The sequence below is a fragment of the Molossus molossus genome, unplaced genomic scaffold (assembly GCF_014108415.1).
Source record: "Molossus molossus isolate mMolMol1 unplaced genomic scaffold, mMolMol1.p scaffold_m16_p_10, whole genome shotgun sequence".
Lineage (NCBI taxonomy): Eukaryota > Metazoa > Chordata > Mammalia > Chiroptera > Molossidae > Molossus > Molossus molossus.
This window is the reverse complement of record NW_023425345.1, coordinates 3,387,662-3,409,541: the sequence shown is the minus strand read 5'-3', so window position 1 is coordinate 3,409,541 and position 21,880 is coordinate 3,387,662. Positions and strand designations below refer to the sequence as shown.

The following is a 21,880-nucleotide window of genomic DNA, read 5'->3' as shown; positions in this document are numbered from 1 at the left end:
GGAATTCAGAATACAGTCTATATGGCTGGAACTTGAGTAGCCATTGCAGATTATAAAGTAGAAAATGCATCCTGAGGATAGCAAAAGATATTACCCCCTGAGGAAGCCAAGACTCTGGATTTATACCTACTACAAAGATCCTAAGTCATCTGTTTCAAATGCATTCAAGGAGCTAATGGAAACCATATCTAAAAAACTAAAAAAAAGTATAAGAATGATGTCTCACTAAATAGAAAATATAAATTTTTTTTAATTATAAAAAAGAAATAATAAACACAGAAATTCTGAAAAGGTAGAATAATTAAAATGAAATATTCACAAGAAAGGTTCAAGCTGAAAAGAGCAGGTAGAAGAGGTGGGAGGATCAGTGAACTTGCCCAGCCAGTGTGGCTCAGTGGTTGAGCATCGACCCATGCACCAAGAGGTCACCGGTTCGATCCCCAGTCAGGGCACATGCCCAGGTTGTGGGCCAAATCCCCAGTGGGGGGCATGCAGGAGGTAGCCAATCAATGTTCTCTCTCACTGATGTTCTATCTCTCTCTCCCTCTCCCTTCTTCTCCCTCTCTGAAAATCAATCAAGAAAAGAAAAATCAGTGAACTTGAAGATCAATCCAATTGGATAATCCAATTGAGATTATCCAAGTTGAGGAAATGAAAAATTATAATGTCCCTCAGATGCCTATGGGACACAATCAAGTACACCAACATATGTATAATGGAGTCCCAGCAGGAGAGGAGAAACCAGGCAGAAAGAATATTTGAAGAAATAATAGCTGAAAACTTCTCAAATTTAATGAAAAACAATGTACATATTCAAGAAGATCATTGAACTCCAAGTAGTAGAAACTAAAAGAGAGCCACACCTAGACACACACGTAAACTACAGAAAGACAAAAAGAAAATCTTGAATGCAGCAAGAAAAGTGACTCAGCATACACAAGGGATCCTCAATACAATTAACAGCTGATTTCTCATAGGAAACCAGAGAAACCAGAAGGCAGTGGGATGGCATATTCAAAGTCCTGAAAAAAATAAAAACCTGTCCACCAAGGATTCTTTATCAAGCAAAATTATCCTTTAAAAATAAAGAAAAAATTAAGACATTCTGAGAAAAAACTGAGTTTATTGCTAGCAGATCTATGTTACAATAAATACTAAAAGGAGTCCTTCAGTTTGAAATGAGAAGACACTAGAGAGTACCTCAAATCCATATGAAGAACTAAAGAGCACTGATAAAGGCAACCACATAGGTAAATATAAAAGACTATAGCCTGGCAAGTTTGGCTCAGTGGTTAGAGGGTCAGCCCGCTTGGGTCATGGGTTGGATCCCCAGCCCTGGTCGGGGTCATGCAGGAGGCAACTAATCGATGTATCTCTCACCTAGATGTTTCGCTCTCCTCTTCCTCCCTTCCACTCTCTAAAAATCTATGGAAAAACATTCTCAGGTGAGGATTAACAAACAAACAAATAAATAAATAAATAGACAACATAAATGCATTACTTTCCCCTTTTTCCCCTGTCTAAAAAGACAACTGCATAAAGCAAGAATTATAAATCTGGGTTGATAAGCACACATGTATAAAAATGTAATTTGTGACAGTAACAGCAAAATGGAGAACATAACTATACAGGAGCAAAGCTGTTGTATACTATTGAAATTAAGTTGGTACTAATTTCAACCTGAGTGTTACAATATGTAAATTATAAGAGTTGCACAGTCTGGCTGGTGTGGCTCAGTGGTTAAGCGTCGACCCATGCACCAAGAGGTCGCCGGTTCGATTCCCAGTCAGAGCACATGCTGAGGTTGTGGGCCCAATCCCCTGTATGGGGCATGCAAGAGGTGGCCAATCAATGTTCTCTCTCATAGATGGTTCTATCTCTCTCCCTCTCTTTTCCTCTCTCTCTAAAATCAATAAAGAAAAATAAACAGAGTTGCACAACTGGGTTCTTAGCATGAAGGACTCCCTGGACACACTCTCCTGGAAAATAAGCAAAGTTGGTTAAAAAAAAAAAAAAAAAAACTATTTTAAAAAATTGTTTTTAAGTATCTGGAAATGATCATAATGACACAGAGAAAAAAAAAAGTACGCAAGAGAATTTACTAAAACTCAGCAACAGTGAATGTCTGTGGCATTTGGGCCATGATCCACTCTACAGCTCAGCTAATGAAAGCTTCACTTCAAGTTGGTGTGGCTAAGAAGGTTTTCAATCACCAGAAAGAACAGGCCGCCAGCATTTCTCATAGCCTACAACTCCAAGTTGAAGAGGCTAAATTCCTGGTGAGCTGGACCAGATCATGAGCTCTTCCTCCACCCAGTCCCCATTCATAGGACAGAGGCTCTATCCAAGATACAGCAGGTCTGAGAATACTGAGTCTCTAAATCGTATTCTCCCCAGCTCGAAGGGCAAAGGTTCCTCACAAGGACAGACAAACCAAGAAGACCAAAAGCTAATACCCTGGTCAGTGTCCAGAGTAATGACTCAAAAATTTTGTCCAAGGGGAGAGGTAGTCCATAAGAAAAGAAAGCTCTAGCCCTGGCCAGTTTGGCTCAGCGGGTAGAATGTTGGCCTGTGGACTGAAGTCATGGGTTCGATTCCAGGCAAGGGCATGTACCTCAATTGTGGTTCAATCCCTGGCACTGGTTAGGGTCATAGAGGAGGCAACCTATCGATGTCTCTCTCTCTCTCTCACATCAATGTTTCTCTCTCCACCCCCTCCACCTCCATCCCAATGTATCTGAAAGTCAATGGAAAAATATCCTCAGGTGAGGATTAAAAAAAAAAAAAAGAAAAGAAAGCTCCAAAGCTCTCCCCAAAAGATCTACTTTGCCCAGCCGGTGTGGCTCAGTGGCTGAGCATCAACCCATGCACCAGGAGGTTGCTGGTTTGATTCCCGGTCAGGGAACATGCCCAGGTTGTGGGCCCCATCCTCAATAGGCGGCATGCAGGAGGCAGCCAATCGATGTTCTCTCTCATCCACGTTTCTCTCTCTCTCCCTCTCCCTTCCTCTCTCTCTAAAATAAATTTAAAATTTTTTTTTAAAAAGAATCTACTTTATTTGACACATACTATGGGGAAATTCAGGTCTAAGAAGTTCTCAAAAACATAACTCTTCTTAATCAGGAGCAATAAGCTAAATTGCAGACCACGTAGCTCACTAATAAGAACCAGGGAAAGAGGCACCTAAAAATAGCCTCTTGCCCTGGCCTCAAAGGGTCTCGGGTTTGATTCATCAAAGGCATGTACCTGGGTTTCAAGTTCGATCTCTGGCCCCAGTCAGAACCATATGGGAGACAACCGATAGATGTGTCTCTCTCACATCCCTCCCCCCTCCCAACCCCACTCTAACAATCAATAGAAAAATATCCTCAGGTGAGTATTTAAAAAATTCATCAATTTATTCTTATTCATAGTCTAAAAAACTTCCATATATCACTTCCTACAATTCAGCCCAAGAATAAAAATAATGCTTTTGACTTTTACACTTATACTTAAACACATACACACCCTTCTGTACTATGGAAGTCAGTGTAACTTTGACTCATTTGGGAAAAGGCACAAATGTGTCCACAAGTCAGGGTAAGCCTACCCTGTTGTTAGGGTAAGCCTACCTAACAACATAACATTAGCTCCTTTGAGATTACAATTATACTTGCCCAAAACTCAGTTCTCATTATGTTATCAAGATACACAGCACCCACACATCACTGTTCTTTCCGTTTGAAAAAAAGGCTGATTGAAATTTGGTCATGATTACATAGGAGTGAACTGAACACAAGTGACCTTAGCTAAGCACTGCCTCATTGGACTGAAGTACTAACAGACTTTAGGGCACATGTTCTATCCCTTTTACCGAATGAGGTAAAAAACCTTTTACAAATAGGGCTGTGAAAAAATCCAAAAAACCTGACTGCCACCAAACAACTCTACCCGATTAAAACACCAGAGCCTTGTTTTGTCTATTTTCATAGGACTCTAACAGATGTCCACCAATCCTCCCAATAACTTGAAAGCAAATACAGGCACCAGACAGCTCACTAGCATTTCACAGAAAGAGCTACGATGTTTAATGAAAAAGAAAATGTATAATAAGGAAACCATAGCTCCCTATGCAACACCTCAGACCCAGCTCACAAACAGGGTAGTCATAACTTTGGTAACCTTATCTCTTCTGGTGCTAAATTCTCCTGCAAAACTGCCTTGGGATGAAGAAGGAGAGGGATTCCAACCCTGAAACCAATGAATTCGCCAGAATTACCTCTGGCTGAATTACACACACTCAAAGCACAAAACACAATATAAAGAGAATGCTGCAAGAAATTAGCCTTTCAACTCAAGGAAAGTACAGCCCAAAGGCTCTCTAGATGAACCATACAATCTTGACCACAGAGCAGTTCACAGAAAGTGCACATGAAGTGACTGCTTATCTCCATTTTTTCACCCCCACAACAGTATATATAATTATTTGGCATCTGCAGAGTACTTTATATGTCCAGACTATTTTATAATCACAATTCTGGAATTATTCCACCACAATAATTGAATGTGATTGATTAAAATTTACTTTCCTTCCTCTAGGTATTCAGATTACAACAGATTGAAGAAAATCAGGATGGCAGAGTAGAAAAATACCCTTCCTTTGTCCCAAAATCTCGTCAAAAAAATGGAAGAATTACTGAATTTTAGGGTTTGAAGAAACCTACAGTATCCAATGATTTCAGATGATAAAGAAAGTAAAGCTCAGAAGAGTAATAAGCAATTTGCTCGATGTCACCAAATGAATTAAGTGGCAAAGCCAGGAGGAAAACCCTGACCTCCTGACTTTCAACTCAGCATTTCCACATTACCATATTCCTTTTCTGTAAACAAATAATGAAATAGGTGTGGAGGATTCTGGACTGTCTGGCTCAGCACACTAGCGTGTCTTTTAAAATGGCAAACCTCGCCCTGGCAGGTTTGGCTCAGCAGTTAGAGCATCAGCCCACAGACCAATGAGTCCCGGGTTCAATTACAGCCAAGGGCATGTGCTTCGGTTTTGGTTCATACCGGCTTTCGTAGGGGTTATGCCGGTGGCAACCTGTGGATGTGTCCCTCTCACGTTAATGCCCCCCCCTTTCCTCCCTCCCTATCTGAAGATGAATACAGAAATATCCTCCAGTGAAAATTAAAAAAAAAAAAAATGACAAACCTCTCCTTACATTGGCTTACCAAAAAAAGAGTTACAATAAAATCCAGAACAGCTATCATTTCTGCCAATCTGAAAGAAAAAGTAGATCAATAAAATGGGCCAGGAAATGAACTGGAATTAAAATGACTATAGCAGGATTTTGAGGATAACAAATGAGAAAACAGGGATGAGAAGACCCTAGTTAGACCTCAACACTACTGATCAAGAGGACTCCATGATATAATTTGTTCTAGATACCCGAGGTCAATGATTACTACTTTAACTTTTAATTTTTGTTAAAACATTATATAAGCTTTCTAAAAAATCACATAGGCTAGATTTATAACAAAAAGCAATAGTCACTGAAATAATATGACCCAAAAAACAGTTTTTTAATCCTCACCTAAGGATATTTTTCTATTTATCTTCAGATAGAGTGGGAGGGAGAGAGACAGAAACATTAATGTGAGAGAGACACATTAACTGGTTGCCTCCCACAAGACCCAAACCAGGGTCGGGACAAACTGCAACCAAGGTATGTGCCCTGGACCAAAATCGAACCCAAGATTCACTGGTCCGAGGGCTGACACTGAACTGCTCAGCCAAACCTGCCAGGGCTTTATTTTATTGATTTTAGAGAGAAGAAGGGAGAGAAACATGGATGTGAAAGAGAAGCATCAATCAGTTGCCTCCTATATGTACCCTGACTAGGAAAAAAAAACCTGCCACCTTTGGGGCATAGGACAACGTTCCATCCAACTGAGTAATGCTGGTTAGGGCCCGATAATATTTTTAAATCATTCTTCAGACAGCAGAAAGGAGAAGAGAGCTAGGTGCGGGGTGAACAGGGAGTGCAATCAGGAGGCTACTGGAGAAGCTTAAGAGAGAAATGAAGGTGATTTAGCCAAGGGCAGTAGTAAAGCAGATAAGTCAGTTCTACCACAATGTAGCAAGGGTATTATGTCATGAATCATTTGTTTCAGATATCTGTATACTGATGGGTCCTAATATAAAATATGTCTCCTCCCTGGCCGGTTTTGCTCAGCGGTTAGAGCGTCGGCCTGCGGTCCCAAGAGACCCGGGTTTGGTTCCTGCTTAGGGCATGTACCTCGGTTGCAGTTTGTCCCCAGCCCTGGTTGGGTCGTGCGGGTGGCAGCCACTCGATGTGTCCCTTTCACGTCGATGTTTCTCTCTCTGTTCCTCTCCCTCCCTCCCACTCTACCTGAACAAAAAATGGAAAAATGTCCTCGGCTGAGGATAATAAAAAAAAAATATATGTCTCCAATTATGGATCACAGCAAAATAGTTTGAGAAACATTGCCCTAGGATCGCGATTTTCAACTGGTGTGATGTAAGAATTTTTAAAACATGCAATACCTGACTATTTAGTCAGGGGCACTGACATCTTTTCCCTTAGACTGTCAAATAAAAAAATGACAACAGCCAACACAACAATAGCCATCTGGTGTGAATGAATCAAAATTATACCTATTTTTTTTTTTTTTTGGTCAGATACACAAAAAAATATTATTTTTGGTGTGCTGTAGGATTTTAGTAATTAGTTTATGTGTGCCATGAGATAAAAAGAGGTGGAAAATTGCTGCCCTAGAAAGTTGAGAATACTTATGTTCCCTAAAATCTTTGACCAAGTCCTACATTAGGCTTAAGTGAAACAAGCTACAACAAGTTTAGTTACATACCAAATATAATCTTATTAATCTGCCAAAAGAATACATCATTTGGTCTTTAAAAAGAAAGAACAGTACAAGCAGTATTCAAGAATCACTGGAATGCCAGGCACAAAGTATGTTACTTCTACCAACCATGAAGATGTACAGATTACTAAAGAAATATAATGCCAATTTTAAATCATTCTAACCAGTCAACTACTACTAATCTTAGGGATTCAATACCACCAACACACACATTCATAATGGCAATGCTTTCAGAATTTTCAGGAAAATACTTTACTCTCACAAATAAGAAAACGTAACCTAATTCTCCTTGAAGAATTCAGAGATTGTATACTACAACTGATTCTTTTGGAAAACTTCCTGCCTTACTTCTGGCACCTTTTTATTCAATAAGAGAGATAAAATAAAACATTATCTACCAATCTGCCCAGCCTTTAAGTTCAATTAGCTCAGTTTCTCAATAATGCTATTGGCATTTTAGGTGGGCAATTCTTTGTTTTGGACTGTTATCCCTGATTCCTGACCACCAAATCCCAATTGTGTCTCTCTCCTCCCTCCCCCACAGTCACCATGACAACCCAAAATGCCCACACACTTTTCCAAATACCCTGTGGAAATATGGTACATCTCACACTGAGACTCACTGAAGAATTTAGCTGATACCCTCCTTAGATCAAACAATTGCTACATAATGAATTGTGGCCTTAGATTCAGGGGATGACAGGTAGCTTTCAGTGTCTTGAATTTAACCATTTTCAGGTAGCATTAAAATCATCTGATCTGGCCCTGGCCAGTTTGGCTCAGCAGTTAGTGCATCACCCGCGAACCAGAGTCCGAGGGTTCGATTCCAGTTAAGGGTATGTACCTCGGTTGCAGTTCAGTCCCCAGCCCTAGTTGGGGTCGTGCAACCGGTCATATGTCTCTCTCACATAGGTGTTCCTCTCTCTCCCTCTCCCCTCCCCACATCTGAAGATAAATGGGAAAATATCCTCAGGTGGGGATTTAAAAAATAAAAAAAATCATCTGTTCTGAACCAGAAAGAATATTTACCATCTTTTTCCTAGCACAAGGCAGTCCCTGGGTGTTATTTTTAAAATGGTATGCAGCAAATGTAGACTTTAAAAAATATATATACATGCCCTTGACTGGAATCGAACCCACAACTCTTTGGTCCTTGGGCTGACACTCTAACCACTGAGCCAAACTGGCCAGGGCAATTTTAAAATATTAAAAAAAAGAAAAGAAAAAGAAAGAAAGAAAGTAGCAAGAGGAAAAGTACAGTAATTCATTCAGTAGACAAGAAAATAAAATGAAAATTTTCATATATTAAGAAATATTAATGTTTGCACTTTAGCCCAATAAAGGACAGTATTGTATCTCTGGGTAACTCTTTGTAAACCTTGCTAAGACCACAAAAGCTTACTATCTTAACAGTAGAAAGATAATAAATTTGGAAACTTTAACTGTAAAATAAGGAGAAGAAACACTTCAACTTACCTTCCTATTTTAAAAGAATATATAGTAATTTCTTTACAAGCATGATGACAACAGTCAATTCTCTCAGCCAGTCAAAACATTCAAATGGGGGACATTTTTGGTATTTTTTAAGAAGATTAATTTGCATTGGTTCAAGGACATTTGCAGTTTCCAAAAACAGCAGTACTGTATTTTATTTACCCCATTTGCAGCCACAGAGATCAAGTGAAACTGCACCTATAAACAACTACAATTCACATTTGCTTTGAGCTATGAAAATATTAACCTACTCTGACCTCCCCTGCATCAACTTCAGCAAACCATGGGTCAAGAGTCTCAACTTCCAAAACAGCACAGGTGTCTCTAATTTCAGACCTGCTAGCTAGTCTCTCTCTGACTTTGGCTAAATCAGTAGCAAGTCCAGAAAATTAAAAAAAATAAAATAAAATAAAAAAACCTCTACTAACTCATGTAGATATTTTCTTTCTTTATCCATAAAAGAATGTTCTGGCAGACACAAATTAAAAAAAATATATCAGTATATAATTCTATTTTCTCTAAATAGCTATAAAGGTCAAAATAGTTCAAGATAGTAACATTCACTTATTTTCCACCTAGACTTGAAAAACTGTATTATCATTGAACTTTATACGTTTCAATAAAAGAAGATATTATGAAAGTTTACAGTACCATGCCTTAGTAGGCATTCAAGAAATGTTAGTTCCTCTCTGCCCTTTCTGTTAATTCTTATAGTATTTCCATGAAATTTCCTATTTACTATTACCCCAATATAAAGCAGGAGAACAAAAAGAACATAATTTCCTGACTAACCACCCAAATCAGATCCCGAAAATTCAGGTCACCTGATGGTGATGAAGGAATGCTTTTGCAGTTAAACTTTAATCTACCCTCTTTGCCTCCCTTCCTAGCAAGTCAACTCCAAGGACCACATTCCTTCTGCTAGAGCAAGTAGCTCAACTGTTTTTCCTTGTAGCAATCTATTATCAGTTCCTATTCTTTGTGACAGACAAAACCAATCTTAAAAACCTATGCTGTTCTAAGTGAAGTTTCACCAAGAGTCCAAAGACTGTCATCAACTCATGGAACCCCATGTACAAGTTCACGGGACTCCTGGTTGGGAGGCTGGGGGGAGTACTGTCATGTTGGGGGTTTTTTGAGCTATCAAGTTTACCCTCCAAGTAATCCAAGTTTCATGCACCAATGAGCAATGGTGTCTCCACATATCTACGATCATGGAAAACTAGAACTACATAAACTATCACTAGCCTTTACTTTGACACGAAATGTTCTGACAGAAATAGGTTCGCAGAGCTGTGTGAAGCTGCCATCTATAGCTCTTTTTGTGGACATCTGACACAAGACAGATATATGAGCCAAAGTCATATCTGGTGTACTTCTGTTCAGGCTCTAGAGCTTAAGACAGGAACATAAGCATGTTATGTCAAATTAAACTCTAGTGGTTACAGAAGGATAAATTCTGTCATCAGTAATAAAATTTATAGTTGTCAGCAATGGCCTGACTACTATCAAGACAGACTCTTTGTTGCATTAAGTCTACCATTCACAGAAGCTATTGAATTTTAGAGTGACCAGAAGAACTAGCTAGCCTGTCACCTCCCACTACCCTAAGCTGGTTTATAAACATAAAGGCTCCAAGAACTCTGCCCTCTAAGGACTGAATCATGGTGTGTAAGTGTGTGTGTGTTAATCCATGGTTCTGTTCTTTGACCATTTTATATTAGTTGTGCTGTTTCTTTGGCATTTAATATATTCTAACAATATACTAGATACAGTCCACACTGTTAGATAAACCATAGGACCAGGATGAGTGCTTCCCTAAATAATAATCAAATCTGATCTATTCTAGTTCAGTAGAACTGAAAATACTAACAAACACCTAAGGCAGGAAAGAGTAAATAAAACTGGGACCTACCTTGTTTACAATTCCCACAGACAGATGAAATTCAATTCCATGACAACCATAACCTTCGATCACTAAAACACAAACAGAAAAATAAATGTTCACGCAATATAAGCAGTTCTTCCAGTACTTAAAGGATATTTGGTTTCAAATGTAAGCTATTTCTTATCTGTTTTCTATGCCCACAACAGTGGGTGAGCTCTGCCACCAATAAAAAGGTCCAGAGAGGTACAGTTAAACAATGGGAAACACTAATTGAGCACTTACTATATGCCAGACACTGTTCTAAGTGCTTAAATGTAAAAATTAATTTAATCCTCACAACCACCCTGTGAGATACTCTTGTTAACTCATTTTATACCCAAATAACAACTGACCTATATATGTCTGAAAATTGTTCTTACTGGTGTTAAAAAATACCTTTTAAATAAATGCTGGCAATCTCAATCATTGTACCTGGACTGTCTCACTGGTTGATATCTGTGTTCCATATTCATCCACTCCTTGTGCATTTCTTGGTTCCCCACAATGTGTTGAGCACATACCAGGTGCTAAGGAGGATTCTCTGTCCTTTAGGAGTTGAGAAACTGGTTGGGGAGATCAGACTACACTACATGAAATGGTTCAAGAAACGAAATGCCCTAGTATGAGGCACATTCTCTTTATACACTCAATCAGTTAAAAACAAATCAATAACCTTTGGGAAATGGGGAGGAAAACTGCACATAAAAGGTATTCTAAACCTAGACCTTTAAAAATAAGTTACATCGCCCTGGATAGTGTGGCTCAGTGGACAGAGCATCAGCCCACACACCAAAGGGTTCAGAGTTTGATTCTCGGTCAAGTGCACATACTTGGGTTGCAGGTTCAATCCCTGGCCCCAGTCAGGAACCAATCAATGTCTCTCTCACATCAATGTTTCTCTCTCTTTCCCCCTCCCTCCATCCCTTCTTCTAAAAATCAATGGAAAAAATATCAGGTGAGCCCAGCCGGTGTAGCTCAGTGGTTGAGCAGTGACCCATGCACCAAGAGGTCACTGGTTAGGTTCCCAGTCAGGGCATATGCCTAGGTTGTGGGCCCAATCCCCAGTGGGTGCATGCAGGAGGTGGCCAATCAATGTTCTCTCTCACTGATGTTTCTATCTTTTTCTCCCTCTCACCTCCTCTCTAAAATCAATAAAGAAAAAATATTTTAAAAACATATATATCAGGTAAAGATTAACCAAAAAAATAGGTTATAACATTGGCAAAGGAATGAGAAAGGCTCTTCAGGTAAGAAAATAAGAACAAAATCATGGTGGTAAGGACACAGTGTACCTCAGGTACTTCATAATCTGATTCAGCCCTGTTTAATAGCCTTTGCTATGGCCACTGATCTCCCTCTCCCTCCCCATCAGCCAAACCAAACTTCTTACTTCTAGGACATACAATCTTTGGTAGTTCCATTGTTTCTCCTACTGCATGGACTGTTCTTCCCCCTTTTCCCTGGTGGGTAACTTTAATCCTAGTATATAGCAGGTACTCAATAAAATATAACCATTGTTGTAAATAACTTTTATTATTATTTGATATCCAGCTGAAACATTTTTCTGAAACCTTTTCTAATTCCCCAGTTAAATCTACACAGTGCCTCTCTACCACATTCATATGGCATTTGTCCATTTCTCCGTTGGAGTGGTAAAACATTTTATTGTCCCTGGTTTCCTTTTTTCTTTCTTTCTTGTCTGAACAGGAAACATCTTTTAAACAACTTGATATCCCCGAGACCTAGCACAGTGTCTGGCACATAATAGGTGTCCTTTATGTACTTGTTAACTAAAGGCTCAGCTGAGTAAAATTTACAAAATAATTAACAATAGGATTCTTCTAAAAAGTCAGCTCCTTTAGTACATTTAAATGATTCAGTTTGTCAATATCTAATGCACCTTTACATTTTCATGAATATGTCTGCTACATAATTACACCAACAATTCATGCACAAAAAAGTCAAAATACATTCACTAAAAACTACCAGCTAACTAGTTTTTGCTTTACAACAAAATAAGGTCCTCATCCATGCCAACTGAGACAGGAGAAATTAACTGACCTGATCACTAAGGTATTGTGCTGGTGACCTTTCTCACTGGACCGGTGCCACAGTTCTGTATGCAATATGCATGTTTAAATAGGCATTTATATTGGCTTTAGTCATGGATCGTTGAGGTTACAAATTTAGAAGTTCAATCATAAATCCAAAGTTTATTTATAGAAATTTTCCATATGGTAGGAGTTTAAGAAGTAAAACAACAGCCTTTTTCCCTGCCGAAAGCAGAAGGTAGCAGAGCGCCAAAGTAACAACCCCGCTCTTGACTGTTCTTGGCACTGCTTAAAGCAGAAGAAATGTGCAGGGCAAGCAGGAGCCTCACTGAAAATCAGTCACCCAGGGCAACCAGTATTTTCAATGTCTGTGCTATTCAAGGCTTAAGTAGTAATTTTATACATGCCCATGTTAATTTAAAGCACAATTTGTGGCCTGGAACTTAAAAAATGTTCTAATGTGCTAGTTTGTCCAGATAGTAATCCAGTCAGCCAGGTTTGAACATGCCAAGCTTAAAATACTCTCTAGATCGTTATGCAAAGGTATGAGCTCAATCCTTTATTCTCAGGAAAAGGAACTTAGGGGAGAATGACTAAAGCAATAGTATTTCAATGGAAGCCTTAACAGAAAAAGTCGACTCTTAAATAATGGTTAATTTTTTTAAACATCTAAATGGAAATAAGATGCAAGCTAATGACAGATTTCTTACAATTATCAAACTGAACTCCTAGATTTTTAGGTCAAAGTTGTCAGAGAATGTATTTTTAAACTGATTTCAAAATTTTTCTACTTGAGACCATCTTATAAAAAGGTTCTTTTAGCTCTAGCCGGTTTGGCTTAGTGATTAGAGCGTCGGCTTGTGGACCAATGAGTCGCGGGTTCAATTCCAGTCAAGGATACCTCGGTTGTGGTTCGTTCCCGGTCCAGGTCAGGGTCATGCAGGAGGCAACCAGTCGATGTGTCTCTCTCACATCTCTGTTTTTCTCTCTCACCCTCTCTCCCTCTCAATCCCTCCCTCCCACTCTGTCTGAAAGTAAGTGGTAAAATATCCTCAGATGAGGATTTAAAAAAATGTTAATAAAATAAAATAAAAGGTTGTTTTAGTCATCCACTGACTGAACCCCTTCAGAATCCAAGTCTAACTTACTTATATTTTTATGTGAACAGTATTATAAGCAAAGTTCTTTTAATCTTATTTTATTGGCATTTTGAGAAATGCCAATAAAACCTGAAATGACTTAATTGTCATAACTAAACCTCAGAAGCTCACATATCCAATCACTTCATTTTCATTTGGAAACCACAGCAGAGAGTTCACTGACTTGATAACAGAAACACTGGAGCCAAAATCTGATTACTAGTCCACTGTACTTACTCTACAAGATACTACTAAACATACCGCTTTTTATTAAGACAAATGTTTTAGAAATTACAACAGAAGAAAAGTTTAAATACCTACACTCATTCCCTAACTGAAAATAGTTTTAAAATTAGATGTGTATACCCTGAAGATTTAAAAATGCTGTTCCTGCCCTGGCCGGTTTGGCTCAGCGGTTAGAGCGTCTGCCTGCGGTCCTGAGAGACCCAGGTTCGGTTCCCGCTAAGGGCACGTATCTCGGTTGCAGTTTGTCCCCGGCCCTGGTCAGTTGTGCGAGTGGCAGCCACTCGATGTGTCCCTTTCACATCGATGTTTCTCTCTCTCTCTCTGTTCCTCTCCCCCCCGCCCCCCACTCTACCTGAACAAAAAATGGAAAAATGTCCTCGGGTGAGGATAAAAAAATAAATAAATAAATAAAAATAAAAATGCTGTTCCTTAGTTGGTCTTAAGGTTGTGGGTTATTGTTAAGCTAAAATGCTATTCCTTAAAAACTTGGGCAGCAGGCCCGGTTGGTTAGAGCATCATCCCAATACACCAAACTTTCAGGTTCAATCCCTGGTTAGGGCACAGCCAAGAATCAACCAGTGAATGCATAAATAAGTGGAACAACAAATCAGTGTTTCTCTCCCTTCTTACCTCTCTCTAAAATCAATAAATAAAAAATTTTTTAAAAGAAAAAAACCTGGGCAGCAGAAAATTACAGCAGTTGTTGTCAATGCTTTTGGCTCAATACATACACACATAGAATTTTTGCTAGATGTTTAGCTTTAAAAGGTTTATCTTACATTCCAAAGAGGATGGAGATAATTTTTACAATCTAAGATGACACTATTTGTATACCCTAGAAAATAAACCCCACAGCCAAGCTGGAGTGGCTCTGTTGGTTGAGCATCATTTTGTGCACCAAAAGGTTGCTGATCTGACTCCCAGTCAAGGCACATACATGGGTTTCAGGTTTGATTCCTAGCCGGGGAACATACCGAAGGCAATCACCATATCGATGTTTCTTTCTCAATCTCTCAATCTCTCTCGCGTGCGCACGCGCTCTCTCTTTCTCTCTCCCTCTCTGTCTCTCTCAGCATGTCCTCGAGTGAGGATATGAAAAAACAAAAAAATGAAATAAAATAAAAACCCACAGCACAAAAAGAGCAATTTCAATGAACTTGGGGTATTTTTCAAACAAGCTTCTTCTGAGAGAATGCTATTGTCTCATTTTAAATTGGGGAGGAAAGAGATGCAAAGAATAAAAGGAAAGTAACAAAAAAGTGAAATGGAAGAAGGAAAAGGAAGAAAGAAAATTAATACAAAGGTTTGACTCTGATATCAAAAAAGGAAGAGAAAAAAAATTCCCAATTAAATTAATGAACTGTGATTTTTAAGCAATCAGCCTCAACAGCATATCGTTACAAACCTCCTCAAACTGTACACATATGGAAAAAAATCTTAATCTCACTTTGTCTGAATCCTTTATTTACTCTGTCTTTTACTTGCAAAGAGAACAGCATTATGGACTAGGCACCCTGGAGAAATTAGGAGAGTCAGACATGTCAGCCCATGTAGCCCGACAAAGTGCTGGTGCTTGCTGGAGCTATTAGAGTGTCTCAAATAGAGTCAAGAGTAGAGTCAAGAGAGACCACTGTGTTCCCAAACATCTTCTCCAAAAGAGACTAGAAACCTACAAGGAGCAATATATTCTGCTCCCTTTCATATGCACCAAAGCCTTTCCTTTCTGGTTATCAATATCAACTACTTAATATAACACTGATTAAGATGACAAGGGGAGCCCTGGCCGGTTTGGCTCAGCGGTTAGAGCGTTGGCCTGCGGTCCTGAGAGACCCGGGTTCGGTTCCCGCTAAAGGCGCGTACCTCTGTTGCAGTTTGTCCCCGGCCCTGGTCGGTCGTGCGGGTGGCAGCCACTCGATGTGTTCCTTTCACATCGATGTTTCTCTCTCTCTCTCTGTTCCTCTCTCTCCCTCCCGCTCTACCTGAACAAAAAACAAAAAAATGTCCTCGGGTGAGGATTAAAAAAAAAAAAAGATGACAAGGGGAGCCCCGCCGGTGTGGCTCAGTGGACTGAGTGTCGTCCTATGCACTGAGAGGTCGCAGGTTCCATTTCAAGTCAGGGCACGTGCCGGGGTTGTGGGCTGGATCCCCAGAGAGGGGGTGTGCGGGAGACAGCCAATCGATATTTCTCTCTCATCAGTGTTTCCATCTCTCTCCTCCCCCTTCCTCTCTATCTAAAAACTCATAAAAATATATTTTAACAAAAATATATGACAAGGGAAAAGGAAAGCAATATCATATATACTATTAAAAACCAGTTAATGTAACGGTTAATAGACGAAGGGATGGAATGAGGAAGACATATAGAGCCATGCTGGTCAATCCAGCTGCAGCCTTCGACCTAACATGTTTGGTAAAGCACTAGAACATACACAATACTTTATAAATAAAAAACTAAAATCTCAAACCTTTCACTATTTTCTTTTATCTCACCCAAGGATATTTTTCCATTTATGTTCAGACAGAGTGGGAGGGAGGGAAGGAGAGAGAGAGAGAAAGAGAAACATCGACGTGAGAGAGACACATCGACTGGCTGCTTCCTGCATGACCCCGACCAGGACCAGTGTCAAACCGCAACTGAGGTACGTGCCCTTGACCGGAATCAAACCCTCAACTCACTGGTCCTCAGGTCGACGCTCTAACCACTGAGCGAACCCGGCCAGGGCTCAAACCTTTCACTATTAAGAAGAGTTTCAAATTTTCTCCCTCTGCCAGCACCCCATAACAGCCATGGAAGCATCTCCCATTTCACTGTGTATGAAGACTCAGATGTCACAGCTCCAGACAGGCAGAAATAGCTACCACTTTTTCAAACTGCAAAGCAAAATTCACTATAGTTTTCAAGTATTTGAACACCTATTCTTTTCTGTGATTCTCCTAACACTGAAAAGTGGTTATTTTCAGAGATGACGGGTGGAGAGTAAACCACAGCAAACCTCTATCTAGTATAAGTAGAGTCATAGGAGAAGGAGCCCATTTGTCTATCAGTGGTCTAAATAAGAAAGCAGCTCTTTAGACCTCAAACCTGACTTGAACACCTCTGAAGCTAATCTTAAATGAATGTGTGCATTCCTGTTTTCTTAAACAGAATATTTAAAATGAATAATTTTATTATTCATTGTTTTTTCTCTATAGTAAATTACTAATTTCTCAAAATAAGTAATACGTAACTATGATTTTGATTTTTTTTTTTTTTTTTTTTTTTTTTGGTACGTGCCCCTAGCGGGAACCAAACTTGAGACTCTCTGGTCCGCAGGCCAATGCTCCAACCACTGAGCCAAACCAACCAGGGCACTATGATTTTTTTTTTAATCAAACAGTTCAAAAGGTATACAGTGAAAAGTAGGTCTCTTTCCCACCCCAGTACCCCAGCACTTCCTTACAGAAATGATTTCAAGTTGTTGTTTTTTTCCTATCTATCTTCAGATAGAGTGGGAGGAAAGGGGTGAGGGAGGGAGAGAAAGAGAAATAGAGATGTGAGAGAGGCACATTTACTGGTTGCCTCCCGCATGACCCTAACCAGGGCCAGGGACGAACTGCAACTGAGGTACATGCCCTTGACCAGAATCGAACCTGAGACTCTTTGGTCCACGGGTCAACGCTCTAACCGCTGAGTCACCGGCCAGGGCTCAAGTTTTTTGTAATGTAACATTTTCTTACTGACTAAATCACTCTCCTATGCTTACAAATGTTAACTCCTGGAGAGGGAGCCGAATGTGTTAAATGGTGTGGTTATTGCATTACCAGAGAGTGCATATTTCCACCATCATTAAAATGTGAGCATCTGCCCTGGCCAGTTTGGCTCAGCGGTTAGAGCGTCGGCCTGCGGTCCAGAGAGACCCGGGTTTGGTTCCCGCTAAGGGCATGTAGCTCGGTTGCAGTTTGTCCCCGGCCCTGGTTGGTCGTGCAGGTGGCAGCCACTCGATGTGTCCCTTTCACATCGATGTTTCTCTCTCTCTCTGGTCCTCTCTCTCTCTCCCACTCTATCTCAACAAAAAATGGAAAAATGTCCTCGGGTGAGGAAAAAAAAAAAAAATGTGAGCATCTGGCCCTGGCCAGTTTGGCTCAGCAGTTAAAGCATCAGCCTACAGTCCAGAGAGACCTGGATTTGGTTCCCACTAAGGGCACGTACCTCGGTTGCAGATTGTTCCCGGCCCTGGTTGGGTTGTGTGGGTGGCAGCCGCTCGATGGGTCCCTTTCATGTCGATGTTTCTCTCTCTCCCTCCCACTCTATCTGAACAAAAAAAAAAAAGGAAAAATGTCCTCAGGTGAGGATAAAAAAAAAAAAAGTGAGCATCTGGCCCTGACCAGTTTGGCTCAACAGTTAGAGTGTCCACCCAAGGACCAAAGAGTTGCGGGTTCAATTCCAGTCGATGGCACATACCTCGATTACACATTACATAAAATTTACCATTTTAACCGTTTTTTGTTTGTTTTTCATTTATTTTCAGGCAGAGTGGGGTGGGAGAAACATCAATGTGAGAGACACATCAATTGGTTGCCCCACACACGACCCCGACCAGGGTAGGGGACCAAACTACAACGGAGGTACGTGCCCTTGATCAGAATCGAACCTGCAACTCTTCGGTCCGTCGGTATACATTCTAACCGCTGAGCCAAACCAGCCAGGGTCATTTTAACCAATTTTAAGTGTACTATTCAGTGACATTATCACCACTATCCACTTCCAAAACTTTTTCTTTTTTTTTCTTTATTGATTTTTAGAGAGGGAGGGAGAGGGAGAGATAGAAACATCAATGAGAGAGAATATCGATTGGTCACCTTCTGCATGCCCCTCACTAGGGATCAGGCCCACAATCTGGGCATGTGCCTTGACTGGGAATGGAATAACGACCTCTTGATGCATGGGTCGATGCTCAACCACTGAGCCGCACTAGCCGGGTGCCAAAACTTTTTCATCATCCCAAACAGAAACTCTGAACCCATTAGACAGTAACTCATTTCCCCTATCCCCAGTCCCTGATAACATCTATTCTACTTTCGAACTTTATGAATTTGCCTATTTTAAGTATATTTCATATAAGTGGAATGATATGATATTTGTCTTTTTGTGTCTCAGTTCTTTCACTTAGCATAATGTCTTCAAGGTCCTCCATGTACAAGTATGTATCAAAATCCCTTTCCTTTTTAAGGCCAAATAATATTTTACCATATGTATGTGTGTGTGTGTACACACACACACACACACAATATATATATATATATAGTCTTCTTCTGGACAACAGAAAGTTGGTCTCTAAATAACCAAAGTTTTACCACAGGCATTTTCATGTCTAAGTCTACCTGCATTTAAGTAGAACTTATAGGTAAATAATAATACATTAAACTTCTCATTTCTCAAGAATAAGTCAAAGATGATAAGATTAAAAATACTTATTTAGTAACCCACAATAATTTGTTATTCAACTGTCAACAGTGCCTGGAACATGACAGGCACATGATAAATATTTTCTGAATGAATGATTTAAGAAGATAATACAGCCCTGGCCAGTTTGGCTCAGCGGTTAGACCACCGGCCTGCGGTCCAGAGAGACCCGGGCTCAGTTCCCGCTAAGGGCACGTACCTTGGTTACAGTTTGTCCCTGGCCCTGGTTGGCTCATGTGAGTGGCAGCCACTCGATGTGTCCCTTTTATATCGATGTTTCTCTCTCTCTCTCTCTCTCTCTTCCTTGCTTACTCTGTTTCTATCTGAACAAAAAAAATGAAAAAATATCCTTGGGTGAGGATTAAAAAAAAAAAAAAAAAGACAATACGGCAGTAGAGAAAAGGTGTTTGTTTTGGAGTCAGATCTGGATTTGTATCTCAGCTCCTACCTTTATTAGTCATATGATCTTGAGCTAAGTTATTTAGCTTCTCTGAGCCTCAGTTTCCTCACCTAAAAAGCAGACGGATACTACCACCTATCTTGCAGAATGACCACAAAAAGATGTTATTGGTAGTATAAACTGTTTTGTTGGTATTGACTCTAGGTACTGTAAAAGCATAGATTTAAGCAAAAGAAACCGTTCAATAGTTCACAACTCATTTATTCAACAATTATTTAGAGAAGGCCTAGTATGTGCCAGGCACTATAGTTGCAAAAGATACATCAGTGATCAACACAGACATAGATCCCTGCTTTCATGGAGCTTATATTTCAATGAAGGGGAGAGAGATAACTAAAATAATAAATAAAGTATATAGATCTTAAAATATAATATTTGGGGGGGATGTAGATCAGAATAAAGGGAATCAGAATTGTTGGGGGCAGAGGAATTATCAGGGTAAGCTTCATTGGGAAAGTGACACTGGAACAAAGATTTGACAATCATGAGAGAGTTGGCCATGCAGATATCTAGGGGAAGAGCATTCCATACAAAGGCAACAACCAAGGCAGAACCAGAACTATCATGTTCAAGGAACAGCAAGAAGGCTAGTGTGGCTGCAGCAGAGTAAGCAAGATAAACATAGTAGGTGAGGTCAGGGAGGTTAATAGAAGACCAGATAATACAAGGCCTCACAGGCTTTTACTCAAAGTGGAATGGGAAGTGATTGTTTTTGAACAGAGGAGTGACATGATCTGAAGGCATAAAAAGAATGATTGAAGCTGCTGCTATATTGAGAATAAAGGAAAGGGTGGACACTGGGAGATAATCTGAGCAAGAGAGGACAGTGGCTTAGACCACAGTGGTAGCAGCAGAAATAACGAGAAGTGCTTGATTTTGGATATATTTTAAAGGACCAGTAAGTTTTCCTGGTAGGCTGGATATGGGGTATTAGAGAAAGATAAAGGTCTAAAGTTTTGACCAGAGCAACTAAAAGAATAGAGTTGCCTTCAAATAAGTCAGGGAAAGCTCCTTGTGAGGGCAAAAAAGTTTCGAGGATGAAATGAAGTTTACTTTTAGTTTTGTATATGTTGTTTGAGAAAGCTGGCTTTCCAGCTTTTCCAATAGGTAAACAGGGTCAAGTTGATGAAATGATGGTTTTTAACATTTTATTTTCTTGTAATAGATAAACCATAGGTTTAATATCTGACCTAGGATCCACAGTTTTACAACAAATTCATTTCAGCAATTACAATATACACAAAAAAGACACTCATTAAATCATTTGATACTGATTAATTCCCAATGACTGACCATATTTTTTGTTTTGTTTTGTTAATCCTCACCTGCGGATATTTTTCCATTTATTTTTAGATGGAGTAGAAAGTGGAAAGGGGCAGGGAGATGACAACACATGGACGGGGGACACTGATGTGAGAGAAACACATGGACTGGTTGCTTCCCACACCACTCTGACCAGGGCTGGGAATCAAACCTGCAACCCACACACATGCCCCTGACCAGGAATCAAACCTGAGACGCTTCAGTCCAAAGGCCCATGCTCTAACCACTGAGCAAAATCAGCTAGAGCAATGACTCACCACATTTGTAAAGCCTAAAGATCAAGAAAGAAATCCAGCCCTGGCCAGTTTCGCTCAGTGGCTGGAGTGTGGGTCCTGAAACCAGAGAGTCACGGGTTCGATTTCGGTCAAGGGTACATACGTTGGTTGTGGTTCATCACAGGCCCTGGTCAGGGTCATGCAGGGGGCAACCAGTCGATGTGTCCAATGTTTCTCTCTCTCTCTCACTCCTTCCCACTCTCTCTGAAGATGAACAGAAAAATATCCACACGTGAGGATTTAAAAAAAAAGACTGAGCCCTGGCTGGTTTGGCTCAGCAGTTAGAGTGTCGGCCTGCGGTCCGGAGAGACCCGGGTTCGGTTCCCGCTAAGGGCACGTACCTCGGTTGCAGTTTGTCCCCGGCCCTGGTTGGTCGTGCGGGTGGCAGCCACTCGATGTGTCCCTTTCACATCGATGTTTCTCTCTCTCTCTCTCTCCCTCCTGCTCTATCTGAACAAAGAATGAAAAAGTGTCCTCGGGTGAGGATAAAAATAAATAAATAAATAAATAAAAAATAAAAAAAGAAATGTCAATTTAAAAAAAGACTGAACTCCATTCCACCTCACAATCATAGGTATGGGATCCAATCTCAGTCAATGAGGAAGAATAATAAAATAGAGTGAGCTCCTGTCACGTGTTA

At 40.1% G+C, this 21,880-nt stretch overlaps 1 protein-coding gene across 1 annotated transcript in view; it reads right to left on the bottom strand.

Moving 5' to 3' along the window:
- MRTFA (myocardin related transcription factor A) overlaps window positions 1-21,880 on the bottom strand; it is a 190,628-nt gene that overhangs the window by 142,742 nt on the left and 26,006 nt on the right. Inside the window, exons 2-3 of the mRNA XM_036252724.1 lie at window positions 10,700-10,866; window positions 10,292-10,353 (exon numbers count right to left, since the gene is read on the bottom strand). Of these exons, the coding sequence (XP_036108617.1) occupies window positions 10,292-10,353; window positions 10,700-10,730 (93 nt within the window). The 5' untranslated portion in view covers window positions 10,731-10,866. The remainder of the gene's footprint in view (window positions 1-10,291; window positions 10,354-10,699; window positions 10,867-21,880) is intronic.